The sequence below is a fragment of the Macrobrachium nipponense genome, chromosome 40 (genome assembly GCF_015104395.2).
Source record: "Macrobrachium nipponense isolate FS-2020 chromosome 40, ASM1510439v2, whole genome shotgun sequence".
NCBI lineage: Eukaryota > Metazoa > Arthropoda > Malacostraca > Decapoda > Palaemonidae > Macrobrachium > Macrobrachium nipponense.
The window spans coordinates 34,662,045-34,677,044 of NC_061101.1; the positions used below are offsets into that span (position 1 = coordinate 34,662,045).

Consider the following 15,000-nt stretch of genomic DNA (forward strand, 5'->3'; position numbering starts at 1 on the left):
ACATTCTTCCTAAAATGTGTTTTCACATGACCATAAACTCTGGTTCAGCAAATGTGTGGCCAATGTAATAAATGGATCATGTGCTAAGACTACTCAGAATTAGTTCTACAGTGATCATGCCACAGGTGTTGGCCTTTGGAATACACCGAGAGAGAAACCGCGCCAATGAATTTTGTCATGCTACCACAGTTGGTGCGTCTAAGATTTTCCACTGAATAACAAAGAAAAATTGAGAACTAAACGCCAAACAAATAGCGTTGACGGCTGCCTTCTTGAACAGCGGGCAAACCCTTGCAAGATGCGTTCGAATCTCTTACGTCACAACTGAAGAGAAGGGGTGTAAGATGTAAGCTAATCCTCGATGGCCCCCGGTGGAGTAACGACCCAGAAGGGGGGTTGGGGGAGTGGAGAATAGGAAGAACCGCTGAAAACAACAGAAGAGAGAGAGAGAAGTGAAGTGGTGAGGGCAAAAGAAAAAAAAATGAGTCGGGTTGAGGGATCACGTGACTAGTGACGTTTCGTTTGGGTCTGACATCACAAGCGCTTGCGTCACTCACTGATGGCACTCAGTGTTGCCATATATGATTATAGAAGCAAAGCATCCTCCATGACGACTTATTAGGCCAGCCCCCTTCGAGGGAGAGAGAAGATAGCTGCTACAAGTTCGGCTTCCGTTCAGATTTAGACGGTTACAAGTTACCTGACGAGAGAGAGAGAGAGAGAGAAAGAGAGAGAGATTGCGCCGCGCTCTGCGCCGACCTCTTAACAAATGTACATTCTGATGCTTCTTCCGACCTGGTGGGAAGGGGCTGTGCTGGCTTCCACTCCACATGGTGGAGTGAATACGTGTCGGTTCAGACAAGGTGGAGCGCTACGGCCACTGAAGTTTCTCTCTCTCTCTCTCTCTCTCTCACTCCTCTCTCTCTCTCTCTCTCTCTCTCTATCTCTCTTTATATATATATATATATATATATATATATATAGATATATATATAATATATATATATATATATATATATATATAATTTTGGAATACGTCCATTTCCCTTTTTCACCTGCAAAATATACAAGACAAAAAAACACTGCCATACTCTCTCTCTCTCTCTCCTCGCCTTCTCTCGCTCTCTCTCTCTCTCTATCTATATCTTATATATATATATATAATATATATATATATATATATATATATATATATATATATATATTATATATATATATGTATATATATACATATATATACGTACATAAGTGGAATGCGTCATTTCCCTTTTTCACCTGCGAAATATACAAGATAAAAACACTGCCACACTTGATTGATGGGTAAATCAAGGATGAACCCCTTATGCAGAAAACTTTATCACCAATCAGCCGCTGAATATCATCAAGTTATACATTACACACCACAACGCCGTGGGGAGTCTGAGTTGTTCAAATAGTGTTGGAGTTATTGTAATAAATGTTTACCACCAACTTTGGCTGAAAGAAGAGTGCCAGAAATATCCACATGAAAAGACAGATTTAAACAAAACATTCAGGGAAAGGTTCTGATTTACTATTGTCCTCCAAATACAAGAGGAGAAAGAGAGACACCTCACCACACGTGTGGAAATCAACGGCTTGTCTGACTATTACCTGAGCTGCGATTGTTTTACGAAATTATCATTTACGTACATTTAACTACTTACTTACATACATTTACACACACGAGAGTAAAGATGTCATACACGATCAAAAATAGGACCCCTTACTATCCTCCTGTTTTAAGAAAAAGCAGAAGGTTAAAATAGAGAAAAACGGCTCTCGGACGGCAGAAATGTCTAAACCAATACATCAAACATCACAGATTGAACAACACCAACAGAACCGATCGAGCTTGCCGATCCAGACAAACGAGAGAGAGAGAGAGAGAGAGAGAGAGAGAGAGAAGAGAGAGAGAGAGAGAGAGTGAAGAAAAACTACAGGTATCCGGGAGATATGGCAGCCACTCAAACTGACATTAATTCATACACTCTCCAGAGAGTGAACCTACTCCTCAGGTTCTGCTAAAGGAATGCATTACTAAAGGCCGGGAAAAGTTACTTAAATAACTTAGATATATATATATATATATATATATATATATATATATATATATATAGAGAGAGAGAGAGAGGAGAGAGACAGAGAGAGAAGAGAGAGAGAGAGAGCTAGATGTTAGAAAAACATATAAAAATATATACATATATATACACATTTATGATATATAACACACACATATATATATATTATATATATATATATATATATATATATATATATAAAATCGTATGTATATAGTATATATAATACAAAAATGTGTAAGTGTGTGTGTGTGTTTGTTTTTTGTTCACACGAGTTTATTCGTTTACGAGAAAGTTTTGAGTTTTGTGAAGTGCAAAACCGAGATTCAACGGTCGCAAAGGAATATGATAACGAGATTGAGTGTATCCTGCATCCTGCCTGTGATTGGATGGCATGGCATTATCGGAAGCTACGGCATCCTCTCTCCTTTCTCCGAAGCCATGTGGTCACTTTTTGTTACTTATTCTATAAACACACACACACACGTATACACACAGATACATATGTAAAATTATATATATATATATATATAATATCATAATATAATTGTATATAAATATTATATATGTAATATAAAAAATATATTATATATATATATATATATATATATATATATATATATATATATATATATATATATATACACTCTCAGGTCTCCCTCAAAAAATATACATATACACCTCTCTCTCTCTCTCTCTCTCTCTCTCTCTCTCTCTCTCTCTCTCTCTCTCTCTCTGTGTTGTGTGTGTGTGTGTAGTGTGTGTGTGTTGTGTAAGATACCACTTCAATTTCATTACAGCGGTAACTTCTCATCACCTAACTCGTATACATCACAACTTCCACTCGAAACACTAACTTTCGTCTACATTCCCATCCTATCTTATGTGGGGTTTTAGAGCCCCGCACTTAATTAGTTTAAACAACATTAAGCAACACCAACAAAAACCTCAAGTGCGCGCACGCGCGCGCAAACACAAGTACACTGGTATGCAAATGTATATATCACCTTTTTCCCCTCTGTTATAAATCTGGCGGAGCCCGCTCGCGAGTTTTACAACTGACAACACGGAAAAGCTTGGAGAGGCGATAATCTTTCGCGGCTGAACCGGGGAAACGCCCTAAGTGCGAGATAACACCGGGGAAGAAGAAGAAGAAGCTTACCTGGTTAAAGTCATTCCCAACTTATCTGAGAAGTTTGGTGGAAGGCTGAATGCGCTTATGGGGCCAGATGAGGGGAAGCAGAAGGGCTCTCAGAGAGAGAGAGAGAGAGAGAGAGAGAGAGAGAGAGAGAGAGAGCCAAACCTAAAAGATAGTATCATAAAATATCTGACCATTTATTTATGAGCGATTATTAAAACAGCATATGGTTCACTTCTACTTTTCAGAAACCACTCATTTTGCATTTACAATGAGAAAGTGTGCAAAATTTAATGACGGGGTTACAAGCTCATCGATTAGTGTGTGGGTAAAAAGAAAAAAAAAAGGAGTCCACGGTGAAGTATGGAAATGAAAGAAGCCTAGATATACGAAAACAATACATAGGAAGCGAAACTGCAAAAAGAGAGAACTAAGTGCAGAGAGAACCCTGAATGAGCAAATGGATCTAAGAGTAAAAGATGCAAATACAGCAATACTATCTGAGGATAATGTAATCATGAGTCAGTGGAGTGGGAAATCTGAGGTAGAATTTGGTGATGCAAAAGCAGAAGGGGTTAGTGTAAGTTTGAGAACCCTTTGCAATCGACAGTTGAGGCTGTAAGGAAAATCCAGCGGTTTAGATAGTGGAAAGGCACCTGAAGTAGAAGGGATTACAAGTGAAATATTATGGTACAGTGGACATACGACGTTCAAGTACATGACCAAGGTTTGCAAGCTATGTTTGGATGAGGCAGAGGCTCGAAAAGATTCTGTAAGAGGTATAATTTATCTGTTATCTTAAAGTGAAGCCGAAAGAGGCTAGTAAGACATTAGAAGCATATAATGTTACAAAGTATACAAGGGAAGGCGTACGGTATGAATTTGATAAAGAAAGCGAGACAGATGACAGATGTCGATCAGTGATGAGTTTAGACCAGGAGGAGGGTCTGGGGATCAAGTGTTTTCGTAATGAAGTTATGTGAGAAGTTCGGAAGTAAACAGGAAAAGCTGTGAGTGGCAAAAATAGTAAACGGAGGCAGCTCTCGTGTATGGTATAGAAGATAGGTTGCTGTCTGATCAAAATAGAATAAGTAGAAGGTAGGACGATAAAATGACTGGTGAAGTAAGGGAAACAATTGTGTAGTATGTTTGCTTGGGTGAATGGAAATTTGGCTTACATGAAACACCGAAGATAAGAAAATGAGTAATAAATAGTGTGAAGGAGTGACTAAATTAATGGAAATTCTTTATATAGGCGTTGTGTTTTTAATATCACGAAATGGTTGGACGGAAAATATGTGTATATGTATGTATGTAAGTATATATATATATATATATATATATATAATATATATATATATTATATATATATATTTATATTATATAAAAACCTCTTAAAACACGAAAAAAAAAGCCTCCCAGGAATACAAATGAAAACCGAACTATAGGCTTAAACAACCCTTCAAAGAACCCCTATTGTTACAAGTGGTGTATCTGCCATTGTCTAGCGGACACGAATACTGACCAGACTTCTAAATCGAATATCCTTCTCTTTTCCATTTCATTCTCTCTCTTCCTCTCTCGTCGTCTCTCTCTCTCGTCTCTTCTCAATCTCCTCTCTCTCTCCTCTCTCTCATACATCAAGGTGGGCACTCAGTATACCATTTTTTTAACTTATACGCATCCTTCTTTTGGATTAATAATAATAATAATATAATAATAATAATAATACTAATAATAATAATAATAATAATAATAACTAATAATATTATTATTATTATTATTGTTATTATTATCTCCTTATTTTTCTTATCCCTCATTACAACCGCAATAATTTATTTTCATACCTTATTATTATTATTATTATTATTATTATTATTATTATTATTATTATTATTATTATTATTTATGACCACATTCAACGGCTAAAGTCAAAGAGGGTCACTGAATTATTATGACTGATAATATTATGCAAAGTTCATTATCATCAGAAACAAGCCAAAAAATTAGTCAGTTGACTTACTACCATTAAAATCACGCCCGAATCCACACGAAACAAGCCAAAATGGAGTGTCACAACTTGCTGAGAAAAATTCCTTCTGCAAGAGTTCATTATGAAAACATTGCAATATCTTGATTCCCCTCCTTCTTCGCCTGCAGGTCTTGGCGTGCTTCGAGGAAGGTGAGGAGACCGTCACTGCCTTCGTCGAGCCCTTCGTCATTCTGCTTATCCTGATCGCAAACGCCATCGTCGGCGTGTGGCAGGTGAGTACACAATTATTACTATGTATTATTATTAATATATGTATTATTGCTACTATATGTATTACTACTGGAACACCCGGCAGGGGAGATGACGACATTGTTGTTGTTATTAAAACACGAACGGCTAGAAATATTAACAATAATTAATACTACAATATTATAAAAAAAGTGTTACATATTCAAAAAGAACTTGAGAAGACGTCGTGGACAACTTGCCCACCAAACATTCGTATCATGGATGGTTCGTATTAAAAAAATAAACAATAAAAAACACAAACAGAAGAAAAGCACAAACAATAGAAAGGATGGTTCGCAATTACGTAAACTTTAACACTCAACAGAGGAACAGTACAAATAAAGCCATAAACAATCAATCAACGTCACTTGTCTGTCTTTGTTTCCATAACAATAACATTACGCCTTTAACATTAAAACCCTTTGGGTGTAATAGGATAAAAATGACAAAAATCCTCATTTGTTTGTTTCCATTTTGCCGTATAAATGCCAGGTCAAATGCCATTAAAAACGTGCAGATTTATTACGTATTCCTTCGACACGACTCTTCATATTTGTCTATTTTTGCTTGCTACGAATGAAAGGCTGGCTTTAACGCGTTACCGAAACCTGTTCGTGACCTCGTTACGAGTTTGAGAGTATGATCCTCTGGTTTATCGAGAAGAAAAACCTCGCAACTGAAAACGGACTCAAGTTTTTCTCTTTTTATCGATAACTTCGGAAAATACACCTGCGCTTGTCGACAGCTGGTCATCTTTTCTTCTTCTTCTTCTTGCTTTACTCAGTTTAAAAACTTAAAACAGTGGAGGGAGAAAACCAGATAGAGAGAGCGAGAGTAGAGAGAGAGAGGATTGAGACGAGAGAGAGAGAGAGAGAGAGAATAACTCGTACCTAGTCAGTCTTCAGGCGACTGCTCTTCATTGTTAACTGTGGAACCTCGAGTGTCTTCTTCAGTGCCATAAAAAGAATGCCTATAACAAGAGAGAGAGAGAGAGAGAGAGAGAGAGAGAGAGAGAGAGAGAGAGAGAGAGAGAGAGAGAGAGAGAGAGAGAGAAAACTGACAAAGATGAGGAAAACGTAATTCAAACACTTTCGACCCTGATATACTACTAGTTAATATTAAAACGTCGCCCCTTGACCTGACTCAGACTCGATTTAGCACTTTTGCCAAACAAATGGCGAATCATTAACCTCCCAAATGGCCGATACAGTCTCAAATACCGGGTTATATAACATCGAGAACATAATCAACATCCACAGTTTTAGAGACCACTGTAAATGGGATGTTATCAACAACCGATTACGGCAGCTTTCGGATTCATCAACATATTAATGGACACGAAGGGATTTGAGAGGGTCACAGAAATGGGGTCGTTCGATCGTTCACTGAGGGTAAGGGGGGGGGGGGTGGGGGGTTACCTATCAATCATCAGAAGAGAAAGGAAGCAGATTCTGAATAACCTTAAGGAAAGTAAATCAGTATCACGAAAAAGCTGGAACGACGCTTTTTCTCAAAAAAAAAAAAAAAAAAAAAACAAAAAAAAAAAAAAAAAAAAAAAAAAAAAAAAAAAAAAAAAAAAAAAAAAAATCAAAAAAAAACCTTAAAAAAATAAAACCTGAAATATTTTGTTTAAAATATGGACCATCACGTATGTAAAGGTTATATTACATAAATCTCCTTGATCTTATAAACTATTTCATTTACTGTTGCATTTTACGAAAAGGAAACGAAATTGCACCATAATGCATGAGGCATAGCAAGCAATCAAGCACCCAGACAGCAAGTCTAATAATATCCACAGCATTTAAACCTAGACAAACGAGAAGCTGACTATAGATTAACAAGCCACAGAGAAATATATTACCAAGCCACATGCTCGACCACAGAAAGAACCGATACGCCCTCGAACGACAGAAAAAAAACAATATTCTCAAACCACAAAATGAACTCATCCATTCTGTGACCACGCAGGGAGCTCCATCATATTGTGAAACCTTGCGACAATTATTACGAGAAACACCACTCCAGGACTCGTCATTCTACTTACTGTCAAATTTTGGAATTCGCTACCTGGTTCTGCTCCTGTGGACTCTCGCAGTCTTCCTTCCTTTAAGAGACGAGGGTATATAACTTTCCTCGTAGTGTGCCTCCAAAAGTCTTTCAATTCCCTATTTCTTTTTCTTCAAGCCATAGCCAGAAAAAGGCATTGGTCTTTGCTCTTAAAAGAAATTAACACTAACATAAGAAACAGAGAACAGACGTTTTCACTGATGAGGACATCTGATATTAGGCAACAGCAACTTATTTATAGTCTCAACTAGAAAAATACATATAACGCAAACCGAGAAAGTCGCGCTCCAACTGTGAGAACCAAGTATCACACTTTCTTGGTGAAAAAACGTCATCTCATATTCTTAGCATCATGAAAGGCGTTTAGTAATTCACTGACGAGATTCGCACAAGATTCATGGGACCCACAAACGCGTCCTCAGACAAAGAGGTATGAACTCAATGGATTCAATATATGATTTTTATCTAAGAGGTCCTGGCGTTAATAAAAACGAGTATTTCTCTTACTGGATGAATCAGTAACACAACATAAACAAGTAAAAAATGCGCCGAAGTTTCTTCGGAGCAATCGCGTTTTCTGTACAGCGTATAAATGCTGTCTGAAACTCTCAGCCACGGCCCTGTGGTGGCCTGTGTTGTTGAAGTCTATAGCCGTGCAAAATGTCACGATCATGGCTAACTTTAACCTTAAATAAAATAAAATAAAATAAAATAAACTACTGAGGCTAGAGGGCTGTAATCTGTATGTTTGATGATTGGAGGGCGGACGACCAACATACCAATATGCAGTCCTCTAGACTCAGTAGCTGTTAAGACAGACAAATAGCCGTCTCAATGGTTTTCCTTTGCCGAAACCTAAAAAGGTTCTTTCACTAAAATGTTCTATTAATTTCCTATTTAATGCTGACAAATGAAAGGCATTATTCAACTCGCACGGCGAGAACCCTGCCTCCTCTACGTTACACGAAGGGACTCCTGAAGTTTCACTTCGATCAACACAAGGTGAGGACTTGATCGTGGTGGAAGAGGGTAGGAAGCAACAGTCCTTGCCCTTCAGTCTGAAATTCAGAGGCCTGTCAAGACATCCTTCCAACAATTTGGCGAGATTTACAGATCCGTCGACTTTTTTTGCCTCAACCTGTAAGATTCACATAAAGAGTCGTGAGAATTCCTTGTCTCAATATGCGAGATTCACTAAGAGAATCGCGAGAATTCCTTGCCTGAACATGTGAGATTCACTAAGAGATTTGCGAGAATTCCTTGCCTGAACATGTGAGATTCACTAAGAGACTCCTGAGAATTCCTTGCCTTAACATGCGATATTCACTAAGAGAATCGCGAGAATTCCTTGCCTGAACATGTGAGATTCACTAAGAGACTCCTGGGAAGGGTTCCTTGTCATCATATGTGAGATTCACTAAGAGACTCCTGGGAATTCCTTGTCTAAATATGCGAGATTCACTAAGGAGAACTCCTGGGAAATTCCTTGTCTCAATATGCGAGATTCACGAGAATTCCTTCCATAAACATATGAGATTTGCCGATTCACGAAACATTCCTTACTTCAATATGCAAGATTTGCTCAAATATTCGTGAGAATTCCTCGCCTCAAACTGTGACTCAGTAAGATTAGGGAGACACTCTTTCCTCACTCTTGGGTATCATTTCGAGATTCGTGACGCGTTTCTTTGCCTCAGCGCGAGATTCATTTAGGAATCCGAGAGTAGATATTCCATCCCTCCACATGTGAGATTCACTGAAAGAGATTCGTGCGACATTCGCCAAGAGATTTGCGAGACATTCCTGGCTTCATTCTGCGAGAGTTATTCACGTCGTTTACTTCCTTCCTGACAGGAGCTCCCCCCCCACCCCCCCCACCCCCCACCCCAGGCGCCGTGAGGGCCTCGGAGGCATTTTTTAATAAAAGGAAGCTAGAAAAGGAAAGAGGCACTGAGTGGGTTTCTTAAAACACTCCTCTTGAATTAGGAAAGGCGACTCGGAAAGGGAAAAATATTCTCTCTCTCTCTCTCTCTCTCTCAGTTCCTCGTTGGACGAGTGGTTTTTTCGCGCTAGCGCCAAGATCCGAAGGACTGAAAGTTCGATTCTCGGCTCTGCAACGCGGAATCAGAGGAATTTATTTGTGGTGATAGAAATTCATTTTTCGATATAATGTGGTTCGGATCCCAGCAATAAGCTCTGTAGGTCCGTTGCTAGGTAACCAATGGTTCCTAACCACGTGAAAAAAGATAAAAAACATATCCTTCGGGCCCTCTCTCTCTCTGCCGAAAAACATCATGGGGCTAAAAATATCAGAAAGAGCAAGCAGAGGTAGATTAATAGTGCCCAAAACTATACTGGGGGGAAAACTAAGGAAAGCCCACAAGGACATTAATCCACCACGCACAGCATCGACAATGCAGCGTCTATTCAGTGGCGTTGCCAGCTCGTCTGAGGAAACGTATCAGGAGTGAGCGTAGATGTGTTTAAGAATAAGCTCGACAAATATCTAAGCTGCATCCCAGGACCATCCAAGCTTGGAAGATGCAAAATTTATCCCGGAAGATGCATTAGCAATTCTCTGGTAGACATTAGAAGTGCCTAATACTGAGGGACCTGGGGTGGGGCAACCCGAACAAGCTGTAAGGTAAGGTAAGGTAGGTCTCTCTCTCTCTCTCTCTCTCTCTCTCTCTCTCTCTCTCTCTCTCTCTCTCTCTCTGGTTTTACGAACAGTAAAAAATAAGCATAAGATATTTTTAAGAAGAGAAATTCAGAGAGAAGCCGTGTTTAACTGAGGGTCACAGGGATTATCTTCTTGTAATGCAATGCAATTTCATAACACTAATAAAACAAAATATCCTCAAAAGCATCGCAAGCAAAATTTAATTTGAAAATAAGACAATTACAGGTGCTTTTATATTATGGAAGCGACGGAGTCAAGATCCCTGCTCAATGAGGCCATTCACGCAACTCCCTTTCAAATAGCTAGAGCAAATATCATGTGGACTTCAGAGCAGTAAAAGAAAAAATAACAGGTTCAATTAACATATTAAATACCTCAGAAAAAAGGAAAGAAAAAAAAGTCACTTTTAAGAGCGGTGGGTAGCGTAGAGATCGCACGCAGGTAAAGCAGGATGTTTGAAAAGAAGTTAAAAGAAGAGGAGGAGGAGGAGGAGGAGGAGGAGGAGGAGGAGGAGGACTCTGCAGATGTTATTGTGTCAAGTGAGGCGAAGGTGGAGTGCCTCTCTCCTTGACTTGAGATGCACCTCGGGAGGGAGCTAAAGAGAGAAAGAGGTTTAGAGAGAAGAAGGGAAAGTGGATAATACTAGAATGGTTATGTAATAACGGAAGACATTCAATATGACTGGGGAATGTTATACGGCCTTTAACAGTTATGAAGTCGAGGTGATGGTCATGTAATGATGAAACATATACATATGAATGATTGACGTACGACAACGGCCAAAACATGTCTATTCTGCAACCCTATGTATCCATCAAAATCGATAAATATGAAAAAACAAGTAAAAAATGTACCGAAATTTCATCGGCGTATAATCAAGGTGGTCTCAGTACAATGCTGTATGAGCCGCGGCCCATGAGACTTTAACTATGCCTCAAGATCTACATACTATAGGCCTGACCTATATTGTTGCTAGACGCAAGATTATGGCTAACTTTAACCTTAAACAAATCACAAACTACTGAGGCTAGAGGGTTGCAATTTGGTATGTTTGATGATTGGAGGGTGGATGGTCAACTTATCATGTTGCAGCCCTCTAGCCTCAGTAGTTTTTAAGATCTGCGGTCAAGGAGAAAAAAGTGCGGACGGAAAGACAAAGTCTGCACAATATAGTTTTCTTTTCAGAAAACTGAAAAGCTCCTTAGTGATAAAAACGTCAAGTGACCCTCTTGACCTTCTAAAACGAAAACCGAGCCTTGTTAGGTTCCTGACACCTTTCCATACAACGAAGTCTAAAGCATATCCAGCAGGCTTGCAGTCGCTCGTTAAATATTAATTTTTCGTACCCTTTACCTTCGACTGAGTGGAACATCAAAAAGCCTGTGGTGCCCTCGCAGACGCTGTAAAATTTTAAGGAGCTAATTAATGTACATGGTTTAGTCCTCCTCTCTCTCTCTCTCTCTCTCTCTCTCTCTATATATATATATATATTATATATATATATATATATATATATTGTGATATAATGTATGTATATATGTGTGTGTGTGCGTGTGTATATATAAACACAAACACACATATTTGCATATATATATATATATGTGTGTGTGTGTGTGTGTGTGTATGTGTGTGTGTGTGTGTTACCACGAATCATAACCTCAGCAACATCATCTCCAGGCAACCCTCAGCTCTCTGTCTGTGATCACCACTTTATAAATGTGCCACTGTATAAAATGTTCCACTGAACATCACACACAACACCGCTGGAAACGTCTCCTCTCGGTCCATATCAGATCAGCAGCATTCAACCTCCCCACGGCAAATTGGGTTGGAATCAAGCGCTTGTTATCGTCGATTGACTAGGATGAATAATAAAGAAATATATCGGACACAACAACCCTTCTAACTATTGCATCGAAAGTGTAAGAAGTGTTAGAGAAATCCTGTTCTAGATTTAAGAATTGATCTGACAGGACAGTCTACATTATTCCAAGAGACCAGCGTCTCTTATTTCGACAAGGAAATACTCTCAATTCTAGTGCCGATTTCAAGCGAAGGCCTCAGAATAACAGCAGAACTACGGAACAGAGAACAACGTCTAAAAAATTGCCTTAAACCTGATAACCGAACCAAGAAAACCATGGCCGTCGAGAACATACGAAGTAACACAAAGTTGTTCTTCCCCGCAAACATCAAAATGTGAAGAGTGAAATTGGCCCCTTGAAAGCAAATAGATCGCTTATCACATCACCGTAACAGATTTGCGAACGCATATCACAGCAGTGTTCATTCGCATACTCTGCCCAACACCCGAATCACAAGATAGAGGATCCAATCACATTTTTCGATCAAAGTGGCAACGATCTCCCGTCCCTGCAAAATATTGACTACAGATGAAATGATTGGAAAGGAAATAGACTCTTAGAATTAGGTCAGTAGCCGGACCGAACCATTTCCCGGTAAAGTAATTGAACCTATGCAAAACTAAACTATGAAAACCCATCTACGTATCTCCTTTGGCGGGAACCACTCAGAAGTAATGAAGATACAAATCACTTAAGAGCAATAGAGCCATAGAGCAAAAGCTCTCTCTCGAAATCTTATTACCCTACATCACTAACGGATCCCACCTTATTAAAATCTGTGAGAGAATCATAATGAGGTCAATCGTCACGCATCTGACCGACAACGATTTCCTCCCTCACAATCATCAAGGATTCTAAACAGCTAATCAATCAAACTGTCAATAATTAAGATCCCCGGCGAAGTGGAACCGAGCGTCAGTTGATCCTCGGGTAAATCAAATCCCTCTCTGTTCTCCTTGTCCTTAACAATGATTTAAGGGATTACTTAACCTGCCTGTTAGTCTCTCTCTCTCTCTCTCTCTCTCTCTCTCTCTCTCTCTCTCTCTCGGGCATGACTGGGCAATACGGTCATTTCCCACCACTGACCTATTGTTATGCAAATTCTCCCACTCCCCATCATTTTCCACACCGATTTTTCTTACCTGGCCGTTTTTCTTCGCCATGATTCATCGTGCACCCTTATATCCCCGTTTAGCTTTCCCCTCATCCCCTATAAACCTCAATCTCTCAGTTCCTACCTCTTCCCCTCTCTCTCTGTTAGTCTGCGCATTTCGGTATCCAAACATCTCCCCTCTTTTGTATTCGTCATCACGACTCTAAACTGTTTTTCTGATCTTCATAAGTTCCTGGAGGGGGGCATTTTTTTTGGGGGGTGGGGGGGTGTGGAAGGATCTATTTTACCTCATTTGCGTTTTTCCTGCCAAAACTGTAGGCAGAGTTTTATCTCAGATGTAAATTACAAGAATTATGTTGTTGTTGTTATTGTTGACTGTAGGTCGTCCTACAGACTGAAGACCGACATTTTCCTTAAAGGTTTTTGATCCTTCTAAAGTGTAATTTGCCGCTTCGTTTGAATAATATATAAGGATTTCTTAATTATTTTTCCTTCCGTCCCACTTACCTACTTAAAATGAATATGATACATCTTGATATATTGCTCAATTAATAACAGCTATACCCATTGAAAGGCTCGTGTATTCATCTTCCTACGACTCTCTCTCTCTCTCTCTCTCTCTCTCTCTCTCTCTCTCTCTCTCTCTCTCTCTCTCTCTCCCCGGTATCCGGACGGTTACTTCCACAACAAGCGATGGGTTACGTGCAACAGGCACAAACATTTACATTACAGGCGCCGAACACATGTTCGCCTCACGGAGGGTTTCTCAGCAACCGCGTCAAATACCCTGAAGACCTAATAAATAACGTGTCGTTAAGACGTCAAGAACAGCCATACCCTGCATGGACCCACTCTAAATCAATTCAGTAACCATAAAACGAAAGAATTTAAATTCACTGAAAATCTTTGATCATTCACGGGAAGTTGGTCCCCCCCCCCCCCCCCCCCTCCCCACCTCAAAACTTCCAGTCACGACAAGAAAGGACGGAAACCTAATTAGTCAGAAGTTCATGAAAAGATTAATTAGGAAGCGATTAGTTTTTTTTTTAAGCCAGAAGGAAAGATGAGCAGACGCGACGCGACCCAACCCCTTCTCCAGAGGTGCCTTTCATCCCCGCCCACACGGGGGTTCCCCACCCCCGGAAAAAAAGAATGGGTCAAGTCGATATGAATCGATAAGTGTCTTCACTGGTGAGGGAACTCAGGTGACTGATAAGGGGGAGGGGGAGGGGGATTTCAAACAGATAGGAGAGACTGGCGTTGGCCTTACAAGTATTTACTCGAGTGACTCGAGTATTTACAGAAGATATCAAGTGACCTCAAATAAAACCCTCCTAAGTAGGCCACTGCGAATAAATATTACAAAGAAAATTTTGTCTGTAATCTGTGAGTTTCAACCTTTCATTTCTTGTCATTTTCAAAAATCTATCTTCGTGACATAGAGAAATGTAACAATGAATCGGTGTACATGTTCAAGTACAAGAAAAATGCAAAGATTTCCAACTTATTCTCTCTACACAGACAATAATCTTTGTACACACACAATAACCTCTGTACACATATACAATAATTTGTGTAAACACAGTAATCTAACGTATATCTGTAGATACTATATTTATATACATCAAAGCCAGTACGATGAAGTATGACTGACATTACTCGCACGCTCGGCCTATTTGTCTGTTGACTCCGCTGCTGTTGGCGAAACCTATTCGAACACCATGCACGACACCTCCCTTCGTCTTTGATTAAT

The 15,000-nt window shown here is 39.4% G+C and overlaps 1 protein-coding gene across 7 annotated transcripts in view; it reads left to right on the forward strand.

The window, feature by feature from the left end:
- Nucleotides 1–15,000, forward strand: part of LOC135212077 (calcium-transporting ATPase sarcoplasmic/endoplasmic reticulum type-like) — a 97,725-nt gene that overhangs the window by 32,944 nt on the left and 49,781 nt on the right. For all 7 annotated transcript variants that reach the window (XR_010313816.1, XM_064245435.1, XM_064245434.1 and 4 more), the window contains exon 4: nucleotides 5,398–5,502. Coding sequence is in view for 6 of the 7 variants with exons in the window: in XM_064245435.1 (XP_064101505.1) it covers nucleotides 5,398–5,502 (105 nt within the window). In the remaining variant the exon portion in view is untranslated. The remainder of the gene's footprint in view (nucleotides 1–5,397; nucleotides 5,503–15,000) is intronic.